Below are 25272 nucleotides of genomic sequence, written 5' to 3' on the forward strand. Positions count from 1 at the left end.
CCTCTTACCCAAAAACCCAAACCTAGCCCTGAACCCTAAAAATACCCTTTTACCTAAAAACCCAAACCTAGCCCTGAACGCTAAAAATACCCCTTTACCCAAAAACCCAAACCTAGCCCTGAACCCTAAAAATACCCCTTTACCCAAAAACCCAAACCTAGCCCTGATCCCTAAAAATACCCCTTTACCCAAAAACCGAAACCTAGCCCTGAACCCTAAAAATACCAGTTTAACCAAAAACCGAAACCTAGCCCTGAACCCTAAAAATACCCCTTTACCCAAAAACCCAAACCTAGCCCTTAACCCTTAAAATACCCCTGTACCCAAAAAATGCGTTGTAAGATACATGCGTTGTAAAAGTACTTGCGTTGTAATAGTATCTGTTGTAAAAGTATGCGTTGTAAAAGTTTTTGCGTTGTAAAAAATGCGTGGTAATGGTATTGCGTGGTAAAAAATGCATTGTAAACGTTGCATACCCGCGGGGAGCAGCGGCGGGAAGCGGGGAGCGGGGGGGCACAGAGGGCAAGGGCACAAGGAACGGCAACCAGAGGAACAAAAATGCAAAATAAATAGCCAGGTATGAGGAAGAATGGCAAACAGAGGAACACAATACAAAATAAACAGTCAAGTATGGGGAAGAAAAAATGATACAGAACCAACGAACAGGTCCCAGGGGCACACCAGCGGCAAACCCTTGGCAGCAGCAGCAGTGGGACAGTCACGGGCAACCAGGAGGGGCCGTGCGGCGTGGGGAGTGACCAGAGGTTTCATCAGTGACTCAGTAGTTGAGTATCATCACCGGCTCAGTATCAGTGATTGAGTATCATCACCTGCTCAGTATCAGTGGTTGAGTATCATCAGTGGCTCAGTATCAGTGGTTGAGTATCATCAGTGGCTCAGTAGTTGAGTATCCTCAGTGGCTCAGTACCAGTGCTTGAGTATCATCAGTGACTCAGTATGAGTGGTTGAGTATCATCAGTAGCTCTGGTGTCAGTGGTTGAGTATCATCAGTGGCTCAGTGTCAGTGGTTGAGTATCATCAGTGGCTCAGTGTCAGTGGTTGAGTATCATCACTGTCTCAGTATCAATGGTTGAGTATCATCAGTGGCTCACTATCAATGGTCGAGTATCATCAGTGGCTCTGTAGTTGAGTATCATCAGTGGCTCAGTACCAGTAGTTGAGTATCATCAGCAGCTCAGTATCAATGGTTGAGTATCATCAGTGGCTCACTATCAATGGTCGAGTATCATCAGTGGCTCTGTAGTTGAGTATCATCAGTGGCTCAGTATCAGTAGTTGAGTATCATCAGCGGCTCAGTATCAGTGGTTGAGTATCATCAGTGGCTCAGTATCAGTGGTTGAGTATCATCAGTAGCTCAGGTGTCAGTGGTTGAGTATCATCAGTGGCTCAGTGTCAGTGGTTGAGTATCATCAGTGGCTCAGTGTTAGTGGTTGAGTATCATCACTGTCTCAGTATCAATGGTTGAGTATCATCAGTGGCTCAGTATCAGTGGTCGAGTATCATCAGTGGCTCTGTAGTTGAGTATCATCAGTGGCTCAGTACCAGTAGTTGAGTATCATCAGCGGCTCAGTATCAGTGGTTGAGTATCATCAATGGCTCATTATCAGTGGTTGAGTATCATCAGTGGCTCAGTATCAGTGGTTGAGTATCATCAGTAGCTCAGGTGTCAGTGGTTGAGTATCATCAGTGGCTCAGTGTCAGTGGTTGAGTATCATCAGTGGCTCAGTGTCAGTGGTTGAGTATCATCACTGTCTCAGTATCAATGGTTGAGTATCATCAGTGGCTCAGTGTCAGTGGTTGAGTATCATCACTGTCTCAGTATCAATGGTTGAGTATCATCAGTGGCTCAGTATCAGTGGTCGAGTATCATCAGTGGCTCTGTAGTTGAGTATCATCAGTGGCTCAGTACCAGTAGTTGAGTATCATCAGCGGCTCAGTATCAGTGGTTGAGTATCATCAGTGGCTCAGTATCAGTAGTTGAGTATCATCAGTGGCTCAGTATCAGTGGTTGAGTATCATCAGTGGCTCAGTATCAGTGGTTGAGTATCATCAGTGGCTCAGTATCAGTGGTAAAGTATCATGAGTGATTCAATACCATTAGAGGTTAAGCATCGTCACTGGGCTAGTATTATTGGTGGCTGCTCTTCTAGATCCAGTTCTTTGCTTCCACAGGGGTCCATTGCATCCTTGCAACATCATTGTTTTTAACCTTGTATCTTTTTCCAAAAATCATAACAGGAATTTACACCAAAGGCAGCTCAGTGCATTTTACGCCAGTGAGCAAATCTTTGTCATTAGATACTGAATATGAAAATCAACTTTTGGGACACTTGCCATAAATATCTCCCTCCACCCAGTCAGGAAATCCTCATGACTATTTGTAAATTTATCTTACGGAGACAAATATTTCTTGAGAATATTCCAATTAGATTCATAAGACAGAGCCAAAGGTGTCAGTGAAGCAAAAAATATGTTTCCTAAAAACGAATAGATTGAACAATAACTGCTGAGGTGTTTTTGTAAATGTATAATACTTCATGAGGAGGTGATAGCATGGTTCTGCATTCAACTGTGTATGCGGCAGTGTCAGAAAGGATATCTGCTTGCTAGCAGAGGAACTGTAGCTGTGTCTGGCAGTAACTAAATGTGCAGTGTTAATGTAGGAGATATTTCTATGGCATGAACTTAACCAAAAGGTATCCGAGTGCGTTACGCGGTCAAAGACATACTTAGAGTCAATGAGTGATAGGAGAGGTAGCTGGGTTGTTGACATTTAATGTATTGGGATGTCGTGTTCTTTAAAGAGTTGCGTTTTCAGCTCTTTAACCCTCTATATTAAGATTGTGCTTATGTATCATAACCTCATAGTATATCATTCCACAGGAACCACTGTTTTTCCTATATAACTATTACCCTGGTTCCTTAGTGAGTAAGGTTCCCCTGTTTCTCTTGAACTTTATTGAATTGGAGCAGCGTTGAGGTGGTTCTGATTGACACAGGTATGTCATTCTAGATCCTCAATGTCTAGATAGAAAAGTCCCTCTATCTTGTGTTTTCTTTATTATACTTTTTAGTCTGCTGGGTGATGGTGTCCTGGCTGTGGGTGTGAACTCCCAGAGATGGTAAGCATGTTTGCAGGGTAATCGGAAGTGTTAGTCGTGATGGCTTTGTAAATGATGCCGCTTGCTTTGAAGATGGTGCAGGCCGGCAGGGGAAGCCGATGGAGTACCATCAGGATGGGAGTGGTGTCATCATATGTCTTCAGATGTGCTGCCCTAAAGTCTGTATGGGAGCTATCCCATCCCGAGCTGTTAATATATAGCGTTGCATTTGGCAAAACCACTGTACCTCGGCACTGTCCAAATGTATAACAATTGTCACTAGTGTGACACAATTATAGTTCACAAACAATGTGATTACTCACAGGAAACCAGTCCATACAATTAAACTTCTGCAAAATGTCATTTATTATCAGTTGATAATGTTTCATAAAAATGTACACAACCAATAGCCAAGGTGTAATCCAAAACACAAACATATATTTATTTACAAAGGTCCGAGGTATAGTGGTTTTGTCAAGTTTTGCACAGGATCTCTTAGGAACCTTTGTGTGGTGACATCTGTTGTAGTGGGGTGTCTTTATTTTGTTACCTTGAGGGGCACCATTATTATTAGCACTATATATATTATTAGCACTATAACGATAATGTGGGACAATCTACTGTTTATAATTGACGAGCAATACTGTCTGTGTTATATAGTGTTGCACTAGTGACCACATCAAGCAAGATCAAGGGCCGCCTTATGAAGAGAATGAGCAGTGAACACCTCAGTGCATTGGGCAGGGCAACCAGCAGTTATGTAAAAAAATACATTGTCAATGACTTTGTCAATTTCAAATGTCGTTATATTGGCAATATAGAACAGCTGTAGCTGAAATGCCTCTGGCATCAAGGTAGTGATATTGGTAAGAAGTTTCCCAAACGCTGCACTATTTATCACTCAAATATCAGCTTTAAATATTTTTGGGAATTTGTTCTCTAAACATCAGCTTATGAGTTCTGAAACTACATACATTTTCAGCTCTAATTATACCCTTAATTGTGGTATTCATATATTAATTCGAGGAAGGAAAAGCTTCTAATTTAGTAGGCTGGGCTGAAAAAACAGGAGAGCTCTTTGCATGTAGCAGGAGGGCTACCAGTAGCTCACGACCTACTCCTTTGAGAAGCCTGGATGAAAGCTACCCAAACCCTGCATGTAGTATCATTATGGACTGGAACCTCCATCAGTATTCACTACCTACAGGCTGTGGTTTCAAAGCTTTGTATGTTCCTACACCAGTATGTCCTGTTATGTAAAGATACTTCAAGAAGACCACAGACAAAGCATTTGTGAATGCTTATAACTCTTGCACCGTTTCACAATTGTACACAAACTTTCCAAAAACAAAATGTGTTTACTTAAGTTCGATTGTAAAATGTCATGCAGATTGGTTATGAGGCACTAATTTTCTTGTTTATATATTGACATGGAAAGTTTGGGAATTCAGAATACTAAAACACTGGCTGAAAGCAGTGCTCTTGTGGTCCTAGAGGCCTTGATACTGAGGCTATAGTCCACACACAGAGGCTGCTACCCATGATGGAAGATCAAAGACCAGGCCCTTTGGATACTGCAGGGGACATGTGATGGGTACAGAGCACACCCAAAGGCCTCACCCTGGTCCCAGCATCTGGATGGCATGATCAAATACATGGCTTGTATTCACTAAAAGCACAGCTACACAACACATGGTATGGCTGAAGGTTCTGTCAGGCCAAATTCCTGGCTTATATTTACTAAAAACAAAAGCACTCACCACATGATGTAGCTGAAGGCTATGTCCTGCAGTCATTACCTGAAGGGCATGTCTGAATACTATAACTGCAGGTACTGGGTCATGGTTACTAAGCGCAAGAAGTGCAAGGGCACTGCCATGTGTTCAGTACCCCAGTGCATATCTGAAGACTCTTTGGGAACTATGGGCATGAGTATTAGGCAGGAGATATGGACTCTTTGACCCTGTCAAGCATGGCCATTGTGCATGCTCTGTGGTGCTGTGGTGACCATGCTATGCACATGCATAGCCACCAGAGTGCATGGCCACATCAGTCTTTCAGGACCACTGATGAGAAACAGGATTTTAGGACACAGACCTTGAACTACTGGAAGCCATTAACCAAGAGACACATTAGGGACAGAGGAAAGCAATATTTTTTGAAACAGTGAGTAGACTGGACTTCAAAATGACATGTGTAGTTAGATGTGGATGGCTTGTAAGTGATCTAAAAATGAAGGCATTAGCAGAAGATAGCATAAAAGTGATCTTCAAAACCACAGCATACATCTACAAACACCCACCATGTTCAAAATATCACTATTAGCAGATACCCCTTACACTACCACTCACCTACTGCAGGCCTGCCCTGCTGCATGTGGAAGTTAAGTCCTGGAGATACCAGACCACTGAACATGCATGTATGCTCTGCAGCTCGAGGGTATCTTTGCCTGGTGGTGTCATTTCTATTATTTTTAAAGACATAGTTTGAAAACTTGAGGACTCCCACAAGTGGATCCCCGAATGAACTAAAGAGGCCGCGGGTCAATCTATTTCAGCCAAACCAATAGTTAGTAGTTGACATCTTAGCACACAGGAGCTAAAGAGGTCTATCTTCCTTGAGAGAGTCAGCCACAAGTCAGGAAAAAGAAGTCCCGGGCATCCACGTCTTGGTTTTAGGCAGACCATACAGATGTGAACAAGATGACTACACCTCAAAATATCAAAGACCCTGACAAAAATGCAGACAGACAATAGACATGAACGGTTCAGTGATCTTGGTATCTGGAGTGACTTGACTAAGGAAGATTTTTCTTTCTGGGTAAAGAGAGGTCAGTCAGAGAGTCAACATTAGAATCTCCCATTCAACCACTAGAAGTATTAAACCAAAAAACAGATTTGATATTGTTTAATAACTACATTTGAGTTACCAGATAATGAAGATGATGATACAACATACTATTGGGAATAGTTGTTTATTCTCCAAAAACTGTTTGGGTCTACTGGTTTAATTGAATCTCACCTCAACGTCATCAACAAGATTGGTTAGCAATGGCCCTAGTGACTAGTAACACTCTGTAAAGATTCACAATCATTGAAGTGTGAGGGTCACAGAAGATCCGAGCTCACATACCTGGCAGGGCAACAGGAGCTAATCTTGGACTCACTTTGAGGCAACAAGATAAAAAATTGAGCAAGGGCGCTTACGGTATATTAGGCTTTGGTATATATTTAATTTGGTATTTCCAGCCGCCACCTTCATAGGTCACCTTCTCACCAGTGTAGCTCGCTTGGTTAGACGGTGATCGTAGAGCTTTACTTTCAAACAAGTGAATGAGATTGCGTTCCAGGAAGAGTTTGTACACTGTGTGACATAACGCGGATGTCATGTTTGGGTTGGTAAAGCTGCTGTGTGAATGAATACTAAATTCCAAGTATCTGCAGCATGACTAGGATGCATGGACTGTCCTCTACTCTGCTTTGCTAGGTTGCTACAGCTCCGGTATTCGTTAGTGTCTTGAATGTTCTCAGTCTATTTGATCCTTATGAATGATCGTGTAGACTGGCACTCCCCTCAATAGTGGGGTTACAGTATTAGTGTCTGTGGACTGACAGTCTCCTCAGTGGTGGGGTGACAGCATTGCAGAGCATGAAACCTTCTACTATGTGGATCTTACATGTTACATACTTTTAAACTTAGCTGGCAGATTCTGTGTGTAGGGGCTGATCAGTTTCCTTTTCCAATGCAGTGGGAGTAGTGCCTGCACATATGTTGGAACATGCTTCAGGGTGTCATCTGCACAGTGCAGAGGATCTGGAAAGTAACTGTGGTCTCCTCCCATAGCCACTGCAGTGCTTTTGAAGTAACGTTTGGCTCTTCTGGTCTGTTCAGTGTAGGAAGGACTGTGCACAGATTTCTTATCTCTGCTGATGAGTTTGTCTGACAGTGGCCGAAGTCCAGATGTAATGCATGCTGTTTCCAAACAGCTGGTGTTGCTTGGTTCATTGGTATTACAAGACTCGTGTGTCTTTGACAGAGCACGGTCCAGCATTCGACACAATATTATGATTAATGTTTAAACACAAATGTAGTTTGATTAATTTATAAAGCAGGAGTGCATTGTAAATTATCTCTAGAGAAGTCCAGATGTGACATGACAGGCCCTTCTGAACTCTATTAGCTTGGTAGTTGATGTATCAGAGGGGTTGTATCCAGCTACGACCGCTGCAGGTAAAAGCGGGTGGGCAGTCTGGAAGGGATTTCGAGAGACGAACACGAGCCCTCGTGGTTGTCTCTTGAAATCCCCCGCAGCCGGTCCCACCGCTCCTACCTGCAGCTGCGGCTGGTTGTATCTGTCACAGCCTGGATACTTAGCAGCAACAACCTTTCATGACTTCAGTTATTTGGAATGTGGATTTATAATTTTGAGTCCAGGATTTTGCCCTTGGATGTGTGCTGTTAGCATATAGGTTCACCTGAATTCAGAGCTTTGCAAGACACAAAAAGAATTATCTGGCTGTGGTACCAACCCCATAGCAGATGCAGAAGAAGTTAATGACTGTGCCCAGACACTTTGTGATCTCATGAGAGATTCCTGGTTTACAGGATGTGTGTCCTCTGTTTCCGCAGAGCCACAGGTGTCTCTGTTTCATTGCATGTGCCAATTTCTATAACCAGATAATTAGTAGCATAAGTTCCCCAGGGCAGGACACATGTGACAGATGGCATCTCCAGTGTCATTGCAGAAGATCTTAACCTTGACATTACCAATGACACACTTTTCAATACAGCATCATTTATTCCTTTGCATATGTGTTGTATAAATACTATGTGTGCTTGAGCATTGTATTAGGGAATGCTGCCCAATGCTACGCAGGTGACCAGCACATGATACCAGGATTTCGGCTAGATGGTCAACAGGCGGGGATGGAGGTGCTGTAGAAGGGGTCGATGGAAGCACTGACTGGCAGGACTGCCAACTCTCTGTTGCTCACACCCACTCACTTCCTGGGATAGGGCCATTTCCGGATCAGGAGGGATAGGGCCTTATGTATACTCCATATGAACTTGGTGCTGAGCCGTGCAATATGTTGCATGGTCCTTGCTTTTGTCGTGTATTTCTATAGGTTCTGAATCGATCCCCCTATTCCTGACCCTATTCTGGTTAAACTAACTAGCTAGTTAACTAACAGTCAGCCCATGAGGCAAGAAATCCCCCATGATGCAGATACCGTTATCTGACGCAGTCACACTACGGCACAGGAACGTGTTATCTGATTAGGTCATAACGCTTGAGATCTAATTAGACAAGCGACATTCCTCCAGCCCCTGATAAGGCATACGACGTTCTCATAACAAATCAAACCTATGACAACCTGGACAATCCGTGCGGCCATTGTTTTGATTTCACAGAGAACTTTAGTAAAGAATGTGCTAACGAGCAAGTCGTATGACATCTTTATTGACGTACCTATGTCCATCCTTACGTCAATCCCGGCACCTTTAAGGTATAAATATTGCCGACCTTGCCCTATGCAAACACACGCGTGGTGACAAGACGGAGCAGCCATACTTGCCGAAGCCGAGAGCAGAAGCAGACCCCGCAGGCAGCAGCCCCGCCTTCCTGACGCGCTGAGAGACGCGCTGCTATCTCAAGCCGAGAGACCCAGCACCGGCGCTTCTGGGCAGCCCTCGCAGGCAGCCTGGAATATCGAGAGCAGAGAAAGAGATACCATTCCTCATTCATCCTAAATTCCAGGTACAGAACTGAATAACCCCTCCTAGAGAATTCTTTAGTTATTCACTTGGCAAAAACAAACTTAACTTAAACTGTAACTTTCTATTACCGCCCACGCATTAGACTTAGGTCAGGTACACGGGGCAGGCGTATTTAGAAACACCAGTTGAGTACGTTTAGTCAAATGTATATGTGTATGTAAATATATTTTAATCATTTTAAACATCATATGGCTCAGAAACCATATCAATGTTTTTACAGTATTATTTTATACTATTGCTTCTAATGTATGCACTTTACTTAACTATAAGTATTGCAATAATATCGATCCATTTCTCTTGTACGAGAAAAGAGACTGATCAATAAATAACATCTTTTATTGAACACGCCCGTCTCTTCCTTTTCTCTACATTCTGATGAGACTAAGAATGCACGTACTGACTGAGTAAAATAATTGCCTTGTGCTCACACGACTCTTGAGATTGACTCTTGATTAGGGGAGAGCAAAGTTGTCATGTTCTATGGTTGTCAGAAACTAAATCCCTTCTTGTCTAATCAGGGAAGTTAATCCTTCCTTGAACATTCGAGAAAGTTTCTAGCGAACTCTGAGCTTAGCTGGCAAACCCAAAAATTAAGTCTAGTATCGACAGTAGTAGACCTAGTTAACGTCTGGTCTAGGCCTTTACTATTGTAGGTACTATTCCAATGCGCAGAGCCTATTGGGAAAATAGGAGCTACACTACATGGCGCCCAACGCGTTTGGAAAGGGCGATAAAACTAACGTAAGACATTTAGAGTAACTCAGTCGTGCTTTCTCACTCAGACCCCTTTTCCCAAATACTCCAAAGACGTCTGGAGTGGGTGAAAGGTTATTATATCCTCCAAAACCTCGCAGGAGGGAACTCCTATGTATGGTTCTTGGTCTAGTCAACGTTGAAGGATAAAACAGTTCCAAAATATTGTGCATCTAATCTCTGTTTCCATAAAGAAACCTGATCTGCAAATAAACATAATACCATTCTGTCAGTAAAATGGACAGCGATGAAGAAAGAGAGGCTACTAGATTAGCAGCTGAAATAGCAGCAGCTGACACTACAGCACTCGATGCAGACCCGGATATAATACTCATCCAGGTCGCCAAAAGGAGATCTATAACTCTAAAACTTATAGAAAATGGACTGACACCTAGAGGTGGCACAGTCATATTCGTAATCGAGGCACACGAATATCGGCAGACAGAGGTATACTATACATGGATACATTTTCCAGCAGCAAATGCTGTAACAAAGTACTTCCACTATTACAAAGTAGAGGAACCTCCTGAAATGTACACTCCTTTCGAGGAGGTGGAAGTACCACTCAAATTCCAAGAGCATTTGCTCTTATTTGATGGCGCCCTAAAACATAATAATCACATTACAAGGCTCGGTCCTTTAGGAAGACCAGGAGCAACGTGGCCGGTCTTAGCCGGATACACACCACATCCAGACATCGACGAGATGCCTGCACCACAGCTGTTAATACAGCTAAAACAATTGCTAAAAATTCATAGACAATTAGTTCAGTATGTAATGCGGACTTCAACAATTCAGCCAGCGATTAAACTTCCACAGCTGACCCCTCACCAGGGGAACACAAATAAAATTACACCACAGAACATCCAATCCTGCCTAGGTAAAGTTCCAGCTAAACGGGAACAAATACCATTCTGGTTGGCACAGAAAATAACCCAAATAGAGGCGGTGTTTCCTGACACCACCCCATTAGAAAAACACAGAATTCTGACTATATGTCTCCCAATGGGAATCGCACCACACATAGAGGACTGTGACACTTGGGGTACAGTCTTTGCTTCCATCTATACAAAAACGCACGGTGTCCCATCCATTTCGGTGATACCAGATGTGCTAAAACAAATTCAAGATGAATACGGTCCAGAACCTGCTTTAACTCTTGGTATGAAATTATTGAAAGACTTCAAGCAGGTCTCGGCTATATTATTAGCCAACATAAAAGGTGAAGCAGCAAACGTGGCGATCCGCCAGAGGTTAAAAGAGACAGATATAGCAGACCAACCAGCTGAAATTGCCAGAATCATAGAAAAATCTTATGAGGAACTAGGCAGAGATAGTCTAGGTGGAATACCAGTAAAACCGCAACTGACTACAAGTCCAGAAAAAATAGTTTTTAATAATAATAATTCACCAAAAAAGAACTGGGATGGAAACAAACAATCCAATCCTAAAGAAAAGAAATTCCAGTCCAGAGGAAGGTCTCCTAGGCGAAGAGAGAAATCTCCAAACCAAAGACAGAGGTCACCGCAGAGTGACCCCTCTGGGAATAGATATAACCTTAGAAATAGGGATAATATTAAAAAACCTGATAGATATCAAGACATTGATACGCGTCCCTCTCAATCTTTTCAGACTTCCTCGCAGAAATCGGAAAGAAGAGGACGATCAGAAGAGCACGCCAAGTCCAAAGACAAGGAACCTGCTCAACTGAAAAAGAAATTACAATTTCCAAAAAAGAAGGTAGCCAGTATCAAGGTAGTTAACAATGCCGAGAATACTGAGGACACAACTGAAAAACGGAGAGTGGGCTCAGACAATGCTAGACAGCGCAGCAGAGGTGAGCATAGCTCGCAAAGTCCTTATGAATCATCTGGAGACAGTGGACACGAATGAATACCTTCAAGTGGAAACTGCAGATACCAGAGTTAGCAAGCCCCACAAGATATACGAGATAACATTACGTATAGAGGGAGATAAGACTAGGAAAATAAGGGGACTATTTTGGGATAACCTCTCCAAGGGCTATGACATCCTTCTAGCTGAAAAAGACTGGCCACCAGAGTTTGTCAGGGAGTGCCCTCATGGCGAAGAAGTAATTATGCCTGCCTTCTCGAATCAAATACCGATTCATAAAAAATACACACTTGCTAGAAAGTGGGCAGTGGCCTTAGCACCTGCTTTATACAAAAATCATGTAGGATGGGATGAGGATTCTTCTCCTCACAAAATCCAGTTAAAATCCCAACCAACTGCACAAAGGCAGTACCCAATTAAGCAAGAAGCTAAAAAAACAAGTAAATGAAATACTAGACCAGCTAGAATACCAGGGGGTGATTGAAACTTGCACCTCACAAATGAACAATCCTTTGTTTCCGGTCTCCAAACCAGACAATTCATATCGTCTAGTTTTGGATTACCGACACCTTAACACATGTTGCAAAACTTTTGCAGTGCAAAACTCACACAGTGCTGCACTAATGAATAACATAGTGCGCAAAAAATACAAAACAACCTTGGACATCTCCAATGGATTCTTTTGTCAAAACATAGCACCAGAGAGCAGATATTTAACTGCATTCTCAGTAAATGGCACTCAAAAACAATTCTGTCGGTTAGCCCAGGGGTACAAGAACAGCCCGGGGGTATTCTCAGCGAGAGTAACAGAATTACTACAACTATATGATGATGAAGCATTATCTTATGTCGATGACATTTACTTAACAGATGATGACTTGGAGACTCACTTGAAAAGAGTGAACACCATAATACTTGGTTTCGCTGCAGAGGGTTACAAATTCAACTTCAAAAAGTCCAGAATTGCCCATCTGACGGTCCTATTCTTAGGATATGAGCTATCAAGTGAAGGTAAAAGCCTGGCAGACAATTTCCTAGAGAAATGTGCCGTAATCCAAGCTCCTAAAACACTAAAAAACCTACAGTCAATTCTAGGCTTCCTAAATTTCGGAAGAACATACATTGCAAATTACGCAGAAAGGGTCAAACCCCTTTACGATCTAATTAAACCAGACTTTAAAAGATCCAGTTGGACTCAAACACACACAGAAATTTTGAGATCCTTACAAACAGACATGCTAATTAAAACAAAATTAGAAACCCGTGATAATACACGCAACCTTGTGATCCGAGTCATCCCAGGGAGATGCGGATTCACATACCTAACCTCTAATGAGGGAGAAAAGGTACCAATTGCATTCAAATCACACTTGTACACTAAGGCTGAAATGAAATTTAGCCCAACGGAAAAAATTCTTACAGCAACACAGACAGCTATAGCAAAAGAACGAGCCCTGGCACAAGGTAAACGAATAATAATCGTGACACCAATACCAGCCTTAGAGGCGGTAACAAAGGCAAGCATTCCAAATGCTAAAGCACTCCATCCAAGATGGATACAATGGGCTAACTCTCTTGCTGCAACAGACGTGATGTACGAATTTGATCCTTATTTAAAAACACAAGAATTTCTCCAATATGAATTTGAATGTCCTCCGCCAACCGAAATTCTGCCTCTAGATGACTACGGCTGTATAATATATACAGACGGATCAGCACAACCCGCAGTAGGGGGTAAACAAGCTTACAGTGCTGCGTGCGCGATTGTTAAAGGTCGTTGGCACGAAGGGAAATTTAAACCAACCCTCACTAAAACACAATCCCTAGGAGATTGTACAGCTCAGCGAGCTGAATTACTAGCATTCAAGATGGCGCTTGAAAATACCGATCAAGAATTCCCCACGCTCATAGTGTGCGATTCGTATTATTGCGTTCAATCTTATAATGAATACTTGCAGATCTGGCTTCAGAATGGTTTCAAGGATGCGAAAGGTGGCACAATCAAGCATAAAATGCTCTGGGAACAAGTAGCTCTTTTACAAAAAGAACTACCAAAGACTCACGTGATACATACACTGAGTCATCAACGTGATGGCGTTCACGTTGCAGGGAATTCATTGGCTGATGAGGCCGCGAAAGCAGCTGTGCAAACGGCTTCCGTAGTTGCCGTCACCCGGTAAAAAACAAAAATAGACAGCGAAATATTACAAGCTGTCAGCGCTTCAGAAAAGGATTCGATAGAACCACTCCCTAAAGGCTTTCCAGTAAAATACTCATACATAACTGATGCAAACAATGTTCCTTTTGCTCGAATCCCTAGAGTGGGGGATAGGGCAATTCCAAACATGGAACATAGGTTAGGACTAATAACAGCGGCACACGAAGGGCTTGCTTCTATCCATGCTGGCGTCTCAGCCACAGTATCATTATTAAAACAGAGATACTGGTGGCCACAAATGAGAAGACAAACAAGGAACTATGTTCTAGGATGTGAAATATGTCAAAAAATGAAAGTATCAACGTCCAGCTCAGACGCCCCTTCTAATCTCGGATAAACCATTAGCCTGTGTTTATCTGGACCACTGCGGTCCCTTACAAAGGGATGGTAACTATAAATATATCTTGGTCGCAGTGGACTCATGCACGAGATTTATATGGATGTGGCCCCAGCGAACGGCTGACGCCAGAACTGTTATAAAAGATTTGCGGGTCTTCATCGGCACATACGCAATTGGCATTCTGCATTCTGACAATGGTCCTGCTTTTAGCTCTCGGGCTTATAAGGAGGCCATGGTCAGCATGGGCGTGCAATTGCGGTACTCTTGTCCATTTCACCCTGAGGGGAACGGAATTGTTGAAAGAAAAAACCGTGACATAAAGCAATCTATAACGGCAAAGGTATTAGGTTCGGGAGCTGGGTGGGTCAAACATCTAATAAGTGTCCAACGTAGTCTAAATAACTTGCCAAGAAATTCTCTGAAGGGACTCAGTCCGTACGAATTATTATTCGGAACTAGGATGTTGATCTCTGACCTTGATAGTCAGACTTCAGTGGTAAAAGAAAAAAGCTTTGATGTCAAAGACCGTTTGGCTATTTTGCAGGACTTAAACAAAACAAGAAAAGACCTGAGCAACATACAGTTGAAACAACAGCCAACAACCACTGAAGAATCACCACCTGTCCCAGCAAGACCTGTCTGGATTCCAAAAGTCGGGGATCTAGTCAGGGAAAAGATCGCGGTAAAGAAGGAATTTGGGCCTTCTTACAGAAAAGCAGTTCCTGTCTTGTCTGTCAACGGGACAAGATCAGTTGTACTACCGCCACTTGCTGGAAAAAAGGAGAACCGAGTTGTATCCATCGACCTGGTAAAACCACAACATGTGGCCGATAACAAACGGTAGGCCAAGTGGACTCCCAATAAGTAGCAGAACACCAAGGTTTGCTACCAGTACAGAGGTCCTATCAAAGAGGCTCATCACATTCGAAACGCCTACAGAAGAACAACAAGGACTATGCAACAATGCAATAGAACTCAGACCTCTGAAAACCCAAATTAAAACATTTAGCAGAGACACACCAATCTATACTGAAGTACCAAGTGACAATGCAAAAAACAAAAATCCTGAACCAATTGGAACAATTGACAGAACTGCATCCGGTTACTTCATCAACTTCGATGATTCCTCTGACGGCTTCAGTGAATCAAAGACACAGCCATCATCAAAATCCTTTAAAGACAAAGCGAAGGAACTTTTGAAACAACTAAAAGAAACATATCTGATTTCTCCATGGATTGAATTTTGGGTGGGTTTTGGTGCATTTATCCTCATACTTTGGCTCATCATGGTATTTACTTTGGGACGCTTCATTGAGGGAAAATATGCTAAAATGGACACAGCAAGTCAGAACATCAACTTGGTCCTCAAACCACACACATCTTCACACGTCGAGAAAAGAGAACTTTCTTCAGAACTTTCTACAGCCAACTTCACAGCAAATCCGATACCTGGTGGGGTAGCCTGGGACAACACTGACTATGAAATGTATGGTCCGGTCGAGATCCTGAAATATCCACACCAAATTAAGATCTCCTTGAGTGACTTTGTAAAACCAAACTCATTTGCTGATGATTGGGACTTTGAAAGTATAAACAATATGATGTCTGACTTAGTAATGTCTGCTAAATTTACAAAACATGATTATTTGCAGGGTTCTACAAATTATGATAGTATGCATTGCTATAACCACTATGGTAACCATTTCTTGCATAAATCTGCACAACCTAGAAATGTTTTAAATTATAATCAATGGGAACATTGTGCTACACCTCCAAAAGGGAGCTCTAGAACCGTTTATGACAAATATTCATACTTTCAAGGTTTTAACACTAGTAATGCTGAAACATTTTATTTTAAATTGTCAAACAAGACAGGGACCAAAACCATGATAACCAACACAAAATTGATTTATTCTGATTCATTCTTTGAACAAATGAATACTTTTGGATTTGATTATTGGGACAAAAATGTTGATTTGAAAAGTGTTTGGGGTACAAAAGAATGGCAAGTACAGGGTATAGAAGCTTTGTTTAGAGCCTGCATGATCCCAGAACAAATGATATTTTTAAATGACACTGTTCAACAAACCACCTGTCTTGGCTTAGCCAAAATCAAAGATTTAAATAACCTGTCTATTCCAAAGCCAACAATGTTTAGCAATAACTCTGATACAGATGAAGAAATAGACATAAACCATATACTTAACCAAAACAGAACACATCCTGATTGGAAACAATGGTTGATCTGGCCCACAGATACAAATCACTGTCAAGATAGATTCCTGAATAAAACACAGGGTTTCAAAATGACCAGGCCAGACCCTAGATATCCCCAAAGACATCACCCAGGGATAATTACAACCTACAGTGTGGGCAAATTATGCCTTCAATGGCTACAAACCTCCACACTGCCTGAAATTAAGCAACACCTAACTTTACTTACTGATGGTGCTGACTTGCGTGATTTCATACTGGGACCACGCAAACGGCGTCAGAAGCGTTTCATAGCAGCCTCTGTATATGCAGCATACAATGAGGCCTGGAAGGTTACTCAAATTGAGACAGCAGAGAGAATACGGGAAATTGACCGTATTAATTTGGAAAAATCACTTTCTGTAGTGGACAATGGGTTAATGACTCTGTCCTCCAGAATATTTTCATTGGACAGCATTGTGTCTTCAGCAATCGATATATTATCGCAAGACTTACTGTTATTACAACATGGTCAGTCACAATTGCGTTCTATTGTACAGCTTGGCTGGACGTTACAAAATCTGCGTTCAGGCTATGTGCCTTGGCGTTTAATCAACACAACGTCACTATTCCAAATCTTTAACCTTACTGATAGACAAATCGGTATGGCGCAAAAGGGTGCTGATTATACAATCTTGAGCATTGAAAAACTTGAAAGATTACCAATGACAATGTCAGAACGACCTGTCAGTGAATGGATAATCCACGGAATAATAAATATTCCAATCTCAACCTTCAGGTTTCAATACTGCCAAAAATATATACAGGCTGGCATGTACGAGAAATTGGGAAAGGGGTACCTTAAAACAACTTGGAACCTGCCCTGTTCACATGCATGTGTCAGTAATAAAGGACAGAAAGTGTTTCTTAGTGGCAACAATTGTGCTATGTCACTAAGCGGCACGCTTCTGTGTAACGGTATTAGTTTGCACGGAGCCTGTGAAGGGAATTCATACAACCTTTCATGTCACCAGCAAGGCGCACCTGCAACTGAAATAGAACCATTCTTTCAAAGACTCTATAATGGGAGTTACATTCTTATTGTAGACCGCAGATGTTGTAGTCTTATGCCCGGGACTCCTTATCTCGTCACTACGACGGCGAAGGTCAAGTGCTGTGGACGTTCTTTGTTCCCCAGCTCCTTTCCAGACAGGGAGGCAAGGGCATGGCCCAGTTTGAAAATTACTTCTATTCGAATAGACACTTTAAGCAGAATGAAAACAGTGCTTCTTCAGACGCCTACAAGGCTCACGTCATCAAAAGAAACGTATGATCTACAAGTCGCAAGGACGACTGCAGAGATACATACATTATTATCAACCAATTCCCCCGTACATTTCGCGGAAATCCTAAGCGAAATCTTAAATATTTCTGATACCACTGGGGTCTCAAAGGTATTTAAGACAGTATTTTCGATGGCATTAACACCATTCAAAGCCATACTGGGTATTTTTCCAGATTTCGTCCATTCGATTTTTGGCGGACTTCCCCTGATCCTGGGACTAATTGCAGGAATCCTATTCCTAGTCCTTATTTTTCGTTATGGCAACCCATGTCACAGATCAAACTCTCGCGACAATGGAAGATACGATCCTAGCCATTGGATACCGGGACCGGATATCAAAAATCCTGGGACTCTCCCGGCTTAGAGACCTGAACATGACTTGGTTTCTATCATTTCGACCAATGTGGCAAAGGTGTGTTTTACCTGTACTAAGGTGTCTGCTATGCGGAGAAGAATGCGTGTTAGACACCTGTCTGACGCTACAATCGGATGCGCCGGTGGATGCAGATACACTGCTGGTTCCTACCAAGGTTCACGCTTTGTGCTGCCCTCAAAGGCTGCCAATTCTGATGACGGCATTCCTGGAATCTTCACCACTACGATTGAAGGGTAGTGAAGTTCAAGATGAAAGCAACATCGAACAGGTACGACCTTCTGTCAGCAATGCAAATCAGAATGTCAATGTAGACAATCATGCGCATGAATGCATGGTTACCCCTATTTCCGACTTAGTGGAACTTTCCCATGAAGCTGTTGACAGTTTTTTCGAAAGCCTGAATGATATGATGTTCTCTCCAGAACAGAAATAGAGACTTTTGAGTAAACTCGCACACGGCGTTCCCTGAATTCGGCCTTCAACTTTAAAAATAAAGTCAAATGAACAATTACAATCCAGTTCACGGACAGCAATTTTTTCAGCAAGCCCCTTGAAATATTTTTCTATATATTTTTTTCCGGGACACTGATCTTCTGCTTAAAGTAAGAAACTATTCCTAGAGAACTAAGATTTCTATTTTTAGATACTTTATAGACTTTAGCTGCCCGCTGGTATGTTCACAAAATATTTTATGTGATGAAATGGTTTCGACTTTTCTTTCTGTATAGCCATATTAAGAGCCATTTCATGTGTATTTCTCGTATACCAACAAGCAATAATGCATAAAATGCGTGTTTACTTTTGCATTTAATTCATAGCTTAAGTGCATACAATATATATGACTGCAATTTTTCAGTATATTTGAAAATTTCGAAATGCATTTATGTATTTTGGGGTGGTAAGGTATACACTATACTCTATAGTATGTTGTACTATGTTATACTATGCATAGATTAGTAGATATGACCATAGTTAGCGTGGAGTGGGTGTCGTGTATTTCTATAGGTTCTGAATCGATCCCCCTATTCCTGACCCTATTCTGGTTAAACTAACTAGCTAGTTAACTAACAGTCAGCCCATGAGGCAAGAAATCCCCCATGATGCAGATACCGTTATCTGACGCAGTCACACTACGGCACAGGAACGTGTTATCTGATTAGGTCATAACGCTTGAGATCTAATTAGACAAGCGACATTCCTCCAGCCCCTGATAAGGCATACGACGTTCTCATAACAAATCAAACCTATGACAACCTGGACAATCCGTGCGGCCATTGTTTTGATTTCACAGAGAACTTTAGTAAAGAATGTGCTAACGAGCAAGTCGTATGACATCTTTATTGACGTACCTATGTCCATCCTTACGTCAATCCCGGCACCTTTAAGGTATAAATATTGCCGACCTTGCCCTATGCAAACACACGCGTGGTGACAAGACGGAGCAGCCATACTTGCCGAAGCCGAGAGCAGAAGCAGACCCCGCAGGCAGCAGCCCCGCCTTCCTGACGCGCTGAGAGACGCGCTGCTATCTCAAGCCGAGAGACCCAGCACCGGCGCTTCTGGGCAGCCCTCGCAGGCAGCCTGGAATATCGAGAGCAGAGAAAGAGATACCATTCCTCATTCATCCTAAATTCCAGGTACAGAACTGAATAACCCCTCCTAGAGAATTCTTTAGTTATTCACTTGGCAAAAACAAACTTAACTTAAACTGTAACTTTCTATTCCCGCCCACGCATTAGACTTAGGTCAGGTACACGGGGTAGGCGTATTTAGAAACACCAGTTGAGTACGTTTAGTCAAATGTATATGTGTATGTAAATATATTTTAATCATTTTAAACATCATATGGCTCAGAAACCATATCAATGTTTTTACAGTATTATTTTATACTATTGCTTCTAATGTATGCACTTTACTTAACTATAAGTATTGCAATAATATCGATCCATTTCTCTTGTAAGAGAAAAGAGACTGATCAATAAATAACATCTTTTATTGAACACGCCCGTCTCTTCCTTTTCTCTACATTCTGATGAGACTAAGAATGCACGTACTGACTGAGTAAAATAATTGCCTTGTGCTCACACGACTCTTGAGATTGACTCTTGATTAGGGGAGAGCAAAGTTGTCATGTTCTATGGTTGTCAGAAACTAAATCCCTTCTTGTCTAATCAGGGAAGTTAATCCTTCCTTGAACATTCGAGAAAGTTTCTAGCGAACTCTGAGCTTAGCTGGCAAACCCAAAAATTAAGTCTAGTATCGACAGTAGTAGACCTAGTTAACGTCTGGTCTAGGCCTTTACTATTGTAGGTACTATTCCAATGCGCAGAGCCTATTGGGAAAATAGGAGCTACACTACACTTTAGTTCCATGTCTAGTCCTCTCAGTTACTGTTAGTTCCTTCCTCTCCATTGTATAGTGTTTGGTGCTGTCACTTGTCCCATGTGTTTGTTGTGTCTTACCTGTGTGTTCAGCAAGGTGCAGAGAGAGGTCTTCTCCACATTCCTGGTCAGTTCATGGCTCATCAGCATCAGCTGCTGGACCCGTTAAGACTTGTTTCAGTTGTTATTTGTTCCCAGCTGCTCATCTGGTGTGATTGTGCCTATCATATGCCCTCTGTCGTCCAGTCGATCAGATGTACCTATGGCCATAACATCCAGGCAGAGTGGTGCCATCATGAGTCATCTTTAAGATCCTATCACCACTAACTATCTAAAATGGCTTAGTACAGACTACCGTATGTAAGGCTTATATCACAGCCCTTTTTGCTCTATAATTGTATGTTGTCTAATGCTTAGCTGGCTGTGGATCCGCCTGGTCATCCTTACTTCTTATATATCAACTTTGAATCATTAGAAGTTATAATATGTATGTTTGCTAGCACAATCTCCTAACGTTCATTAACTGTCTAATGTACAATGTCCTGCAGAATCTGGGGCCTCTATGTTTGTTATGTATTTACTTTATATTGCTATTGCACAATTTGACAAATTTGTTTGTTTGTATACCACCTCAACCATTTATGTTCTTTTATGGTAAAGCGCTCTGATACCCCCGTGGGTCACATTCGCGCTATATAAAACTGTATACATAAAATAAAATAAAATAAATCCTTTGAAACAGACAACACCTAAAGAGTGCAGCCCCGCCAGGACCACTCCTCTTACTCCCTTCCCTGTTTCTCACAAGTACACACAAGGGTCAGAACTATATTGACCAGCACCGATTTTCACTATTAGTACATGCCTGTTTAGCAAATATTCCCTTGTGCGACACGGTCGAGGATGTGACCCATATACACCCCCTGTAAGTGACTAATGCCACTGCAACATGTATCATAGAAAGTTGACCCGCACCAAGGTTTATAAATAGATACTTGTTTTGTACAGTTCAAATATATCAAAGTGATAATAAACTTTCTGACAGAATCTTCCCACATATAAGAATTTCAAAAGACTTGATAGTAGAATTTTCAGTTTTCTTTATTCAAGTTCTGAGTTAAAATCCACAGAATTGCTTGTGCCAACGCGTTTCGTCACCACTGTGACTTCTTCAGGGCTAAAAGCAATTTATTAAAAAAGCAATACATTACAAACAGTACACAAAACATTTCACTACAGATAACAATAGTTAAAACCATACATATCACACCTATCATATCAAGTCTTATCATAAGCACCAGAGGAAATTCTTATACTCTTATCTCAGAGCTTTAGAATACCTATTACTGTGTATACGGTACAAAGGAAAGGGAAGTTGATGTCATCATTCTAACAGTATATTAACATGTACATTAGGTAGTTGGACAAAGCGAATGGGAGGGGACATTCTACGAGGACTACCTTCTTCTTTTATAAAGTTTGGTATTAAGAGCTACATCTATTACATATAGAGTGGTTGCCCTAAATTGAAAGTAACAGTCACATGAATGAATATACTTGCAGTGCTAAATATCCATTACATTTACAGGAAATTGTTATGTTATATTTTCATACCTCAAAAGTTAAATGTTCAAATGAGTTTGCTAGTTGGCGTCAGTCATCATATAATTTCAACCGGTCTAATCTCTAAAAATTGAAATAATACAGTATTTACCAAATCACAGAAATACTAATACACTGCAAAGCACAAATCAGCTGTTATTCACTGTTGTATATATATGATGTTGCTTTATATTGTGCCAGGTTATAGTGCTCTGTTAGTGAACATTTTTCACCAACCGTCGAAAAGCTGTTATATATAAATATACTATTTCTTAGTTCAGGAGAGTGAGAAAAGACAATCCTGTCTTTAATAAAAACAGAGAAGATGATTGCAGAACACATATTTGTCCAATATAGGACAACTGAAACCAGTAATATGGATCCCATCTATGTTATATGCCTATGGTTTAGACAGCATGTCTTCTCTCTAATATTCAATGAGACAGAAAACTTACATTCTTTTTGATATATCCAGTGTATGTTCTTCTATATATTGAGTTCTACACAGGGAAGGTACCTCCTGTTCTTTGTATCGGACCTTGAGTGATTAGTGTCTCATGGCCAGCGCCTGCATAAAATTACATGTATATGATAATAAATTGCATGAAAAAAATATAATTCGTAATTTAAACAACATTCATTATGACAATTGCATATCTCAGCGTCTCAATAATTGTTCAAATGACATATGCAAAAGAGCGTCAGCCCATAAGCTGTGTTAGCTTCTATTTAAAAGCCAACCGATTACTCCCTTCCCTGTTTCTCCCCTGATTTCTGTTTTATCACCCAGATGTTCACGGACGACAGGGGCATTCAGCAGGGCCTGCACTTCAGATGATTTGCTGAGCCTTAGCATTACTGTTATCATCTCAAAATTAACATGCTGTCCTACTCTTGGGCGACCATACCTCCATAGAGGTGACATTTAAGGCTGGTTCAGGGTCATGAAACCCCACTATGCAGTGGGGTTGGAGATCCAGCATAGTAATGGGTAAAAGGGATTGACTGTGAGACCCACAGCAACATTTATACTTCACAACTAATAATCTCAATTGAAGACAGTGTTTGTTTAAAAATACTTGAATTAATGTCAGTCTTGCACGCAGACCCACACATTCACACACACACGCATACACACCCACACACACACAGACACTTGCATTCACACGCACACACTCACATTCACACACACACACACACACACACACAGACACTCGCATTGCATTCACACAGTTAGGATTTTGTCTTAAGTTTGACTTAAGACAAACTTAAGACAGACTTAAGACAGACTTAAGACAGACTTAAGACAGACTTAAGACAGACTTAAGACAAAATCCTAACCTAAGTCTGTCTTAGTCTGTCTTAAGTCTGTCTTAAGTTTGTCTCAAGTCTGTTTTAAGTCTGTCTTAAGTCTGTCTTAAGTCTGTCTTAAGTTTGTCTTAAGTTTGTCTTAAGTCAAACTTAAGAAAAAATCCTAACTTTACTACTACTAAATGCCTTCTGTGAATACCAAAAGTAGTAAGTTTAGGATTTTGTCTTAAGTTAGTTCTGTGAATCGGGCCCACAGACACTCGCATTCACACACTCACATTTACACCCACACACAGACACTCACATTCGCACGTGCATACTCACACACAAACACACGATCATAAACACCCACACACACACTCACACACACATACACACTTCTTAGTAATAAAGAAAGACGTTGGAGAATTACAACCAGATATATTGAACCACCTTGATGCATAAACGGGCTGTTCAATTTTGTTCTTTTTTTACTTTGACATGCAAACTATGTCCCTACAGCTCATATTTAATAAGTGACAAGCCTGTGTTGTGTGTGTGTATGTGGATGTGACAGTGTTTGTGTAATGCTGTCATCCTCCTTAAATTTTGTCTTATTGTTGTAGAGTTCGTCTTGTTCTTCACCTGTTTCTCTCTCTCCTCGCAACTTCTTTTCTTGCAAGAAATTCATGGCTGACTGTCTTTCTCTCTTCAACAGGACTTCTGGCTCCGAACCCAAAAGAGAATACAATTCCAAAACAAAACTTATCAACCTCGAGAGCGCATGTGGGAAGTACACTGTCAAAGATGGTCTTCCATTGTGAGTACAATATGTGTTATGAGTGCTCAGGCAATACCAAAGGATTAGAGGACATCTTCTTTAAGTAGTGTAATTTTGTATCTGGTGGTCATGGTTTGCACTAACAGAGAAGGGTGAGGTAGCCCCTAATACTAATGCCTGCTAGTTGTGATGCCCACACATTGCCCAGAGATGGTCGGACCTTTACTATGAGTACTGTAGAAGTCTGGCTTAGTATATGGTGCTCACTTATTTAAGTGAAGCACCCTGCAGTAATCCAGACAACCCTTAAGGAGATTTTAGTGGTCTTAGACAGCCAAAGAAAGCTCTCTAAGTGGTACCTGTGGAGAGCAGCCTTCAGGCTTCGACCAGAAGTAGTGTGAAGCAGCTTGTTAGGTTTCGCACTGCGAAACTCTATTGTGATCGTTTCTGCTTTCAAGGAGTCAAGGGAGACAGGAGACAAGTGACATGCACGCGCAACCTTGCGAACTGGGATCAGGTCGTGCGCGCTTCCTGTCTCCCATGGCTCCTTGGAAGCAGACTCACATGCACGCACACACATACAGACCCCCCCCCCCGCTGCGCATACACACACGCAGGTACACACACACACGCAGGTACACACAGACTCATACATACAGAACCCCCCGCGTTTACACACACACATCAACTAACTTGGCTCGGCGTGTCTTCTTATCACAGCTTGCGCAGGACAGCCAACGTGCACATGCACGGCGACGGCGCAGTGTCTCCGGGCGCGCGCACTCTTGTTTCCCTGGTCTTCCCTGCAGTTCATGGTCGCGCTCAGTGCATCCTCCTCCAGGGCAGCGGCAGCAGCGCTCGAGCGCCAGAGCCTGCTCTCCGGGCTGTAGCATCAGGTAAGACGCTGCTCCTTCGTCTGCAGGCTGGAGGCAGACCACCTCCGCCCTCCCCGGGGGCTCTGCAGACTACCTGGAAACTTTGAGCAATACCAGGAAAACTTCGGGCTCCTCGTTTCTACTACGGCGAGACTTTTCTTATTTTTGGTATATGGGGATACCACACGCCCCTTCCCTGGCTCGCGCTGCATTGTTAAGAGCATTTTTCTGTGATTGGTGAAAGTGACCGCTGTCGCCGAAGTCGGGCTCCTCTGCTGATTTGCCCCTCAGCTCTAAAGTGAGGGGTTCGTAGTTCTTAGATAACTTATATGGAGCGTCCGAACTTCATGATAATACCAATAAT

The 25272-nt window shown here is 42.0% G+C and overlaps 1 protein-coding gene across 1 annotated transcript in view; it reads left to right on the forward strand.

Moving 5' to 3' along the window:
• The window catches only part of LOC144773615 (transient receptor potential cation channel subfamily M member 2-like), a 531293-nt gene that overhangs the window by 435139 nt on the left and 70882 nt on the right, over positions 1 to 25272 (forward strand). Inside the window, exon 29 of the mRNA XM_078658758.1 lies at positions 23971 to 24072. Coding sequence (XP_078514884.1) covers positions 23971 to 24072 — 102 coding nt within the window. The remainder of the gene's footprint in view (positions 1 to 23970; positions 24073 to 25272) is intronic.

The sequence above is a fragment of the Lissotriton helveticus genome, chromosome 8 (genome assembly GCF_964261635.1).
Source record: "Lissotriton helveticus chromosome 8, aLisHel1.1, whole genome shotgun sequence".
Lineage (NCBI taxonomy): Eukaryota > Metazoa > Chordata > Amphibia > Caudata > Salamandridae > Lissotriton > Lissotriton helveticus.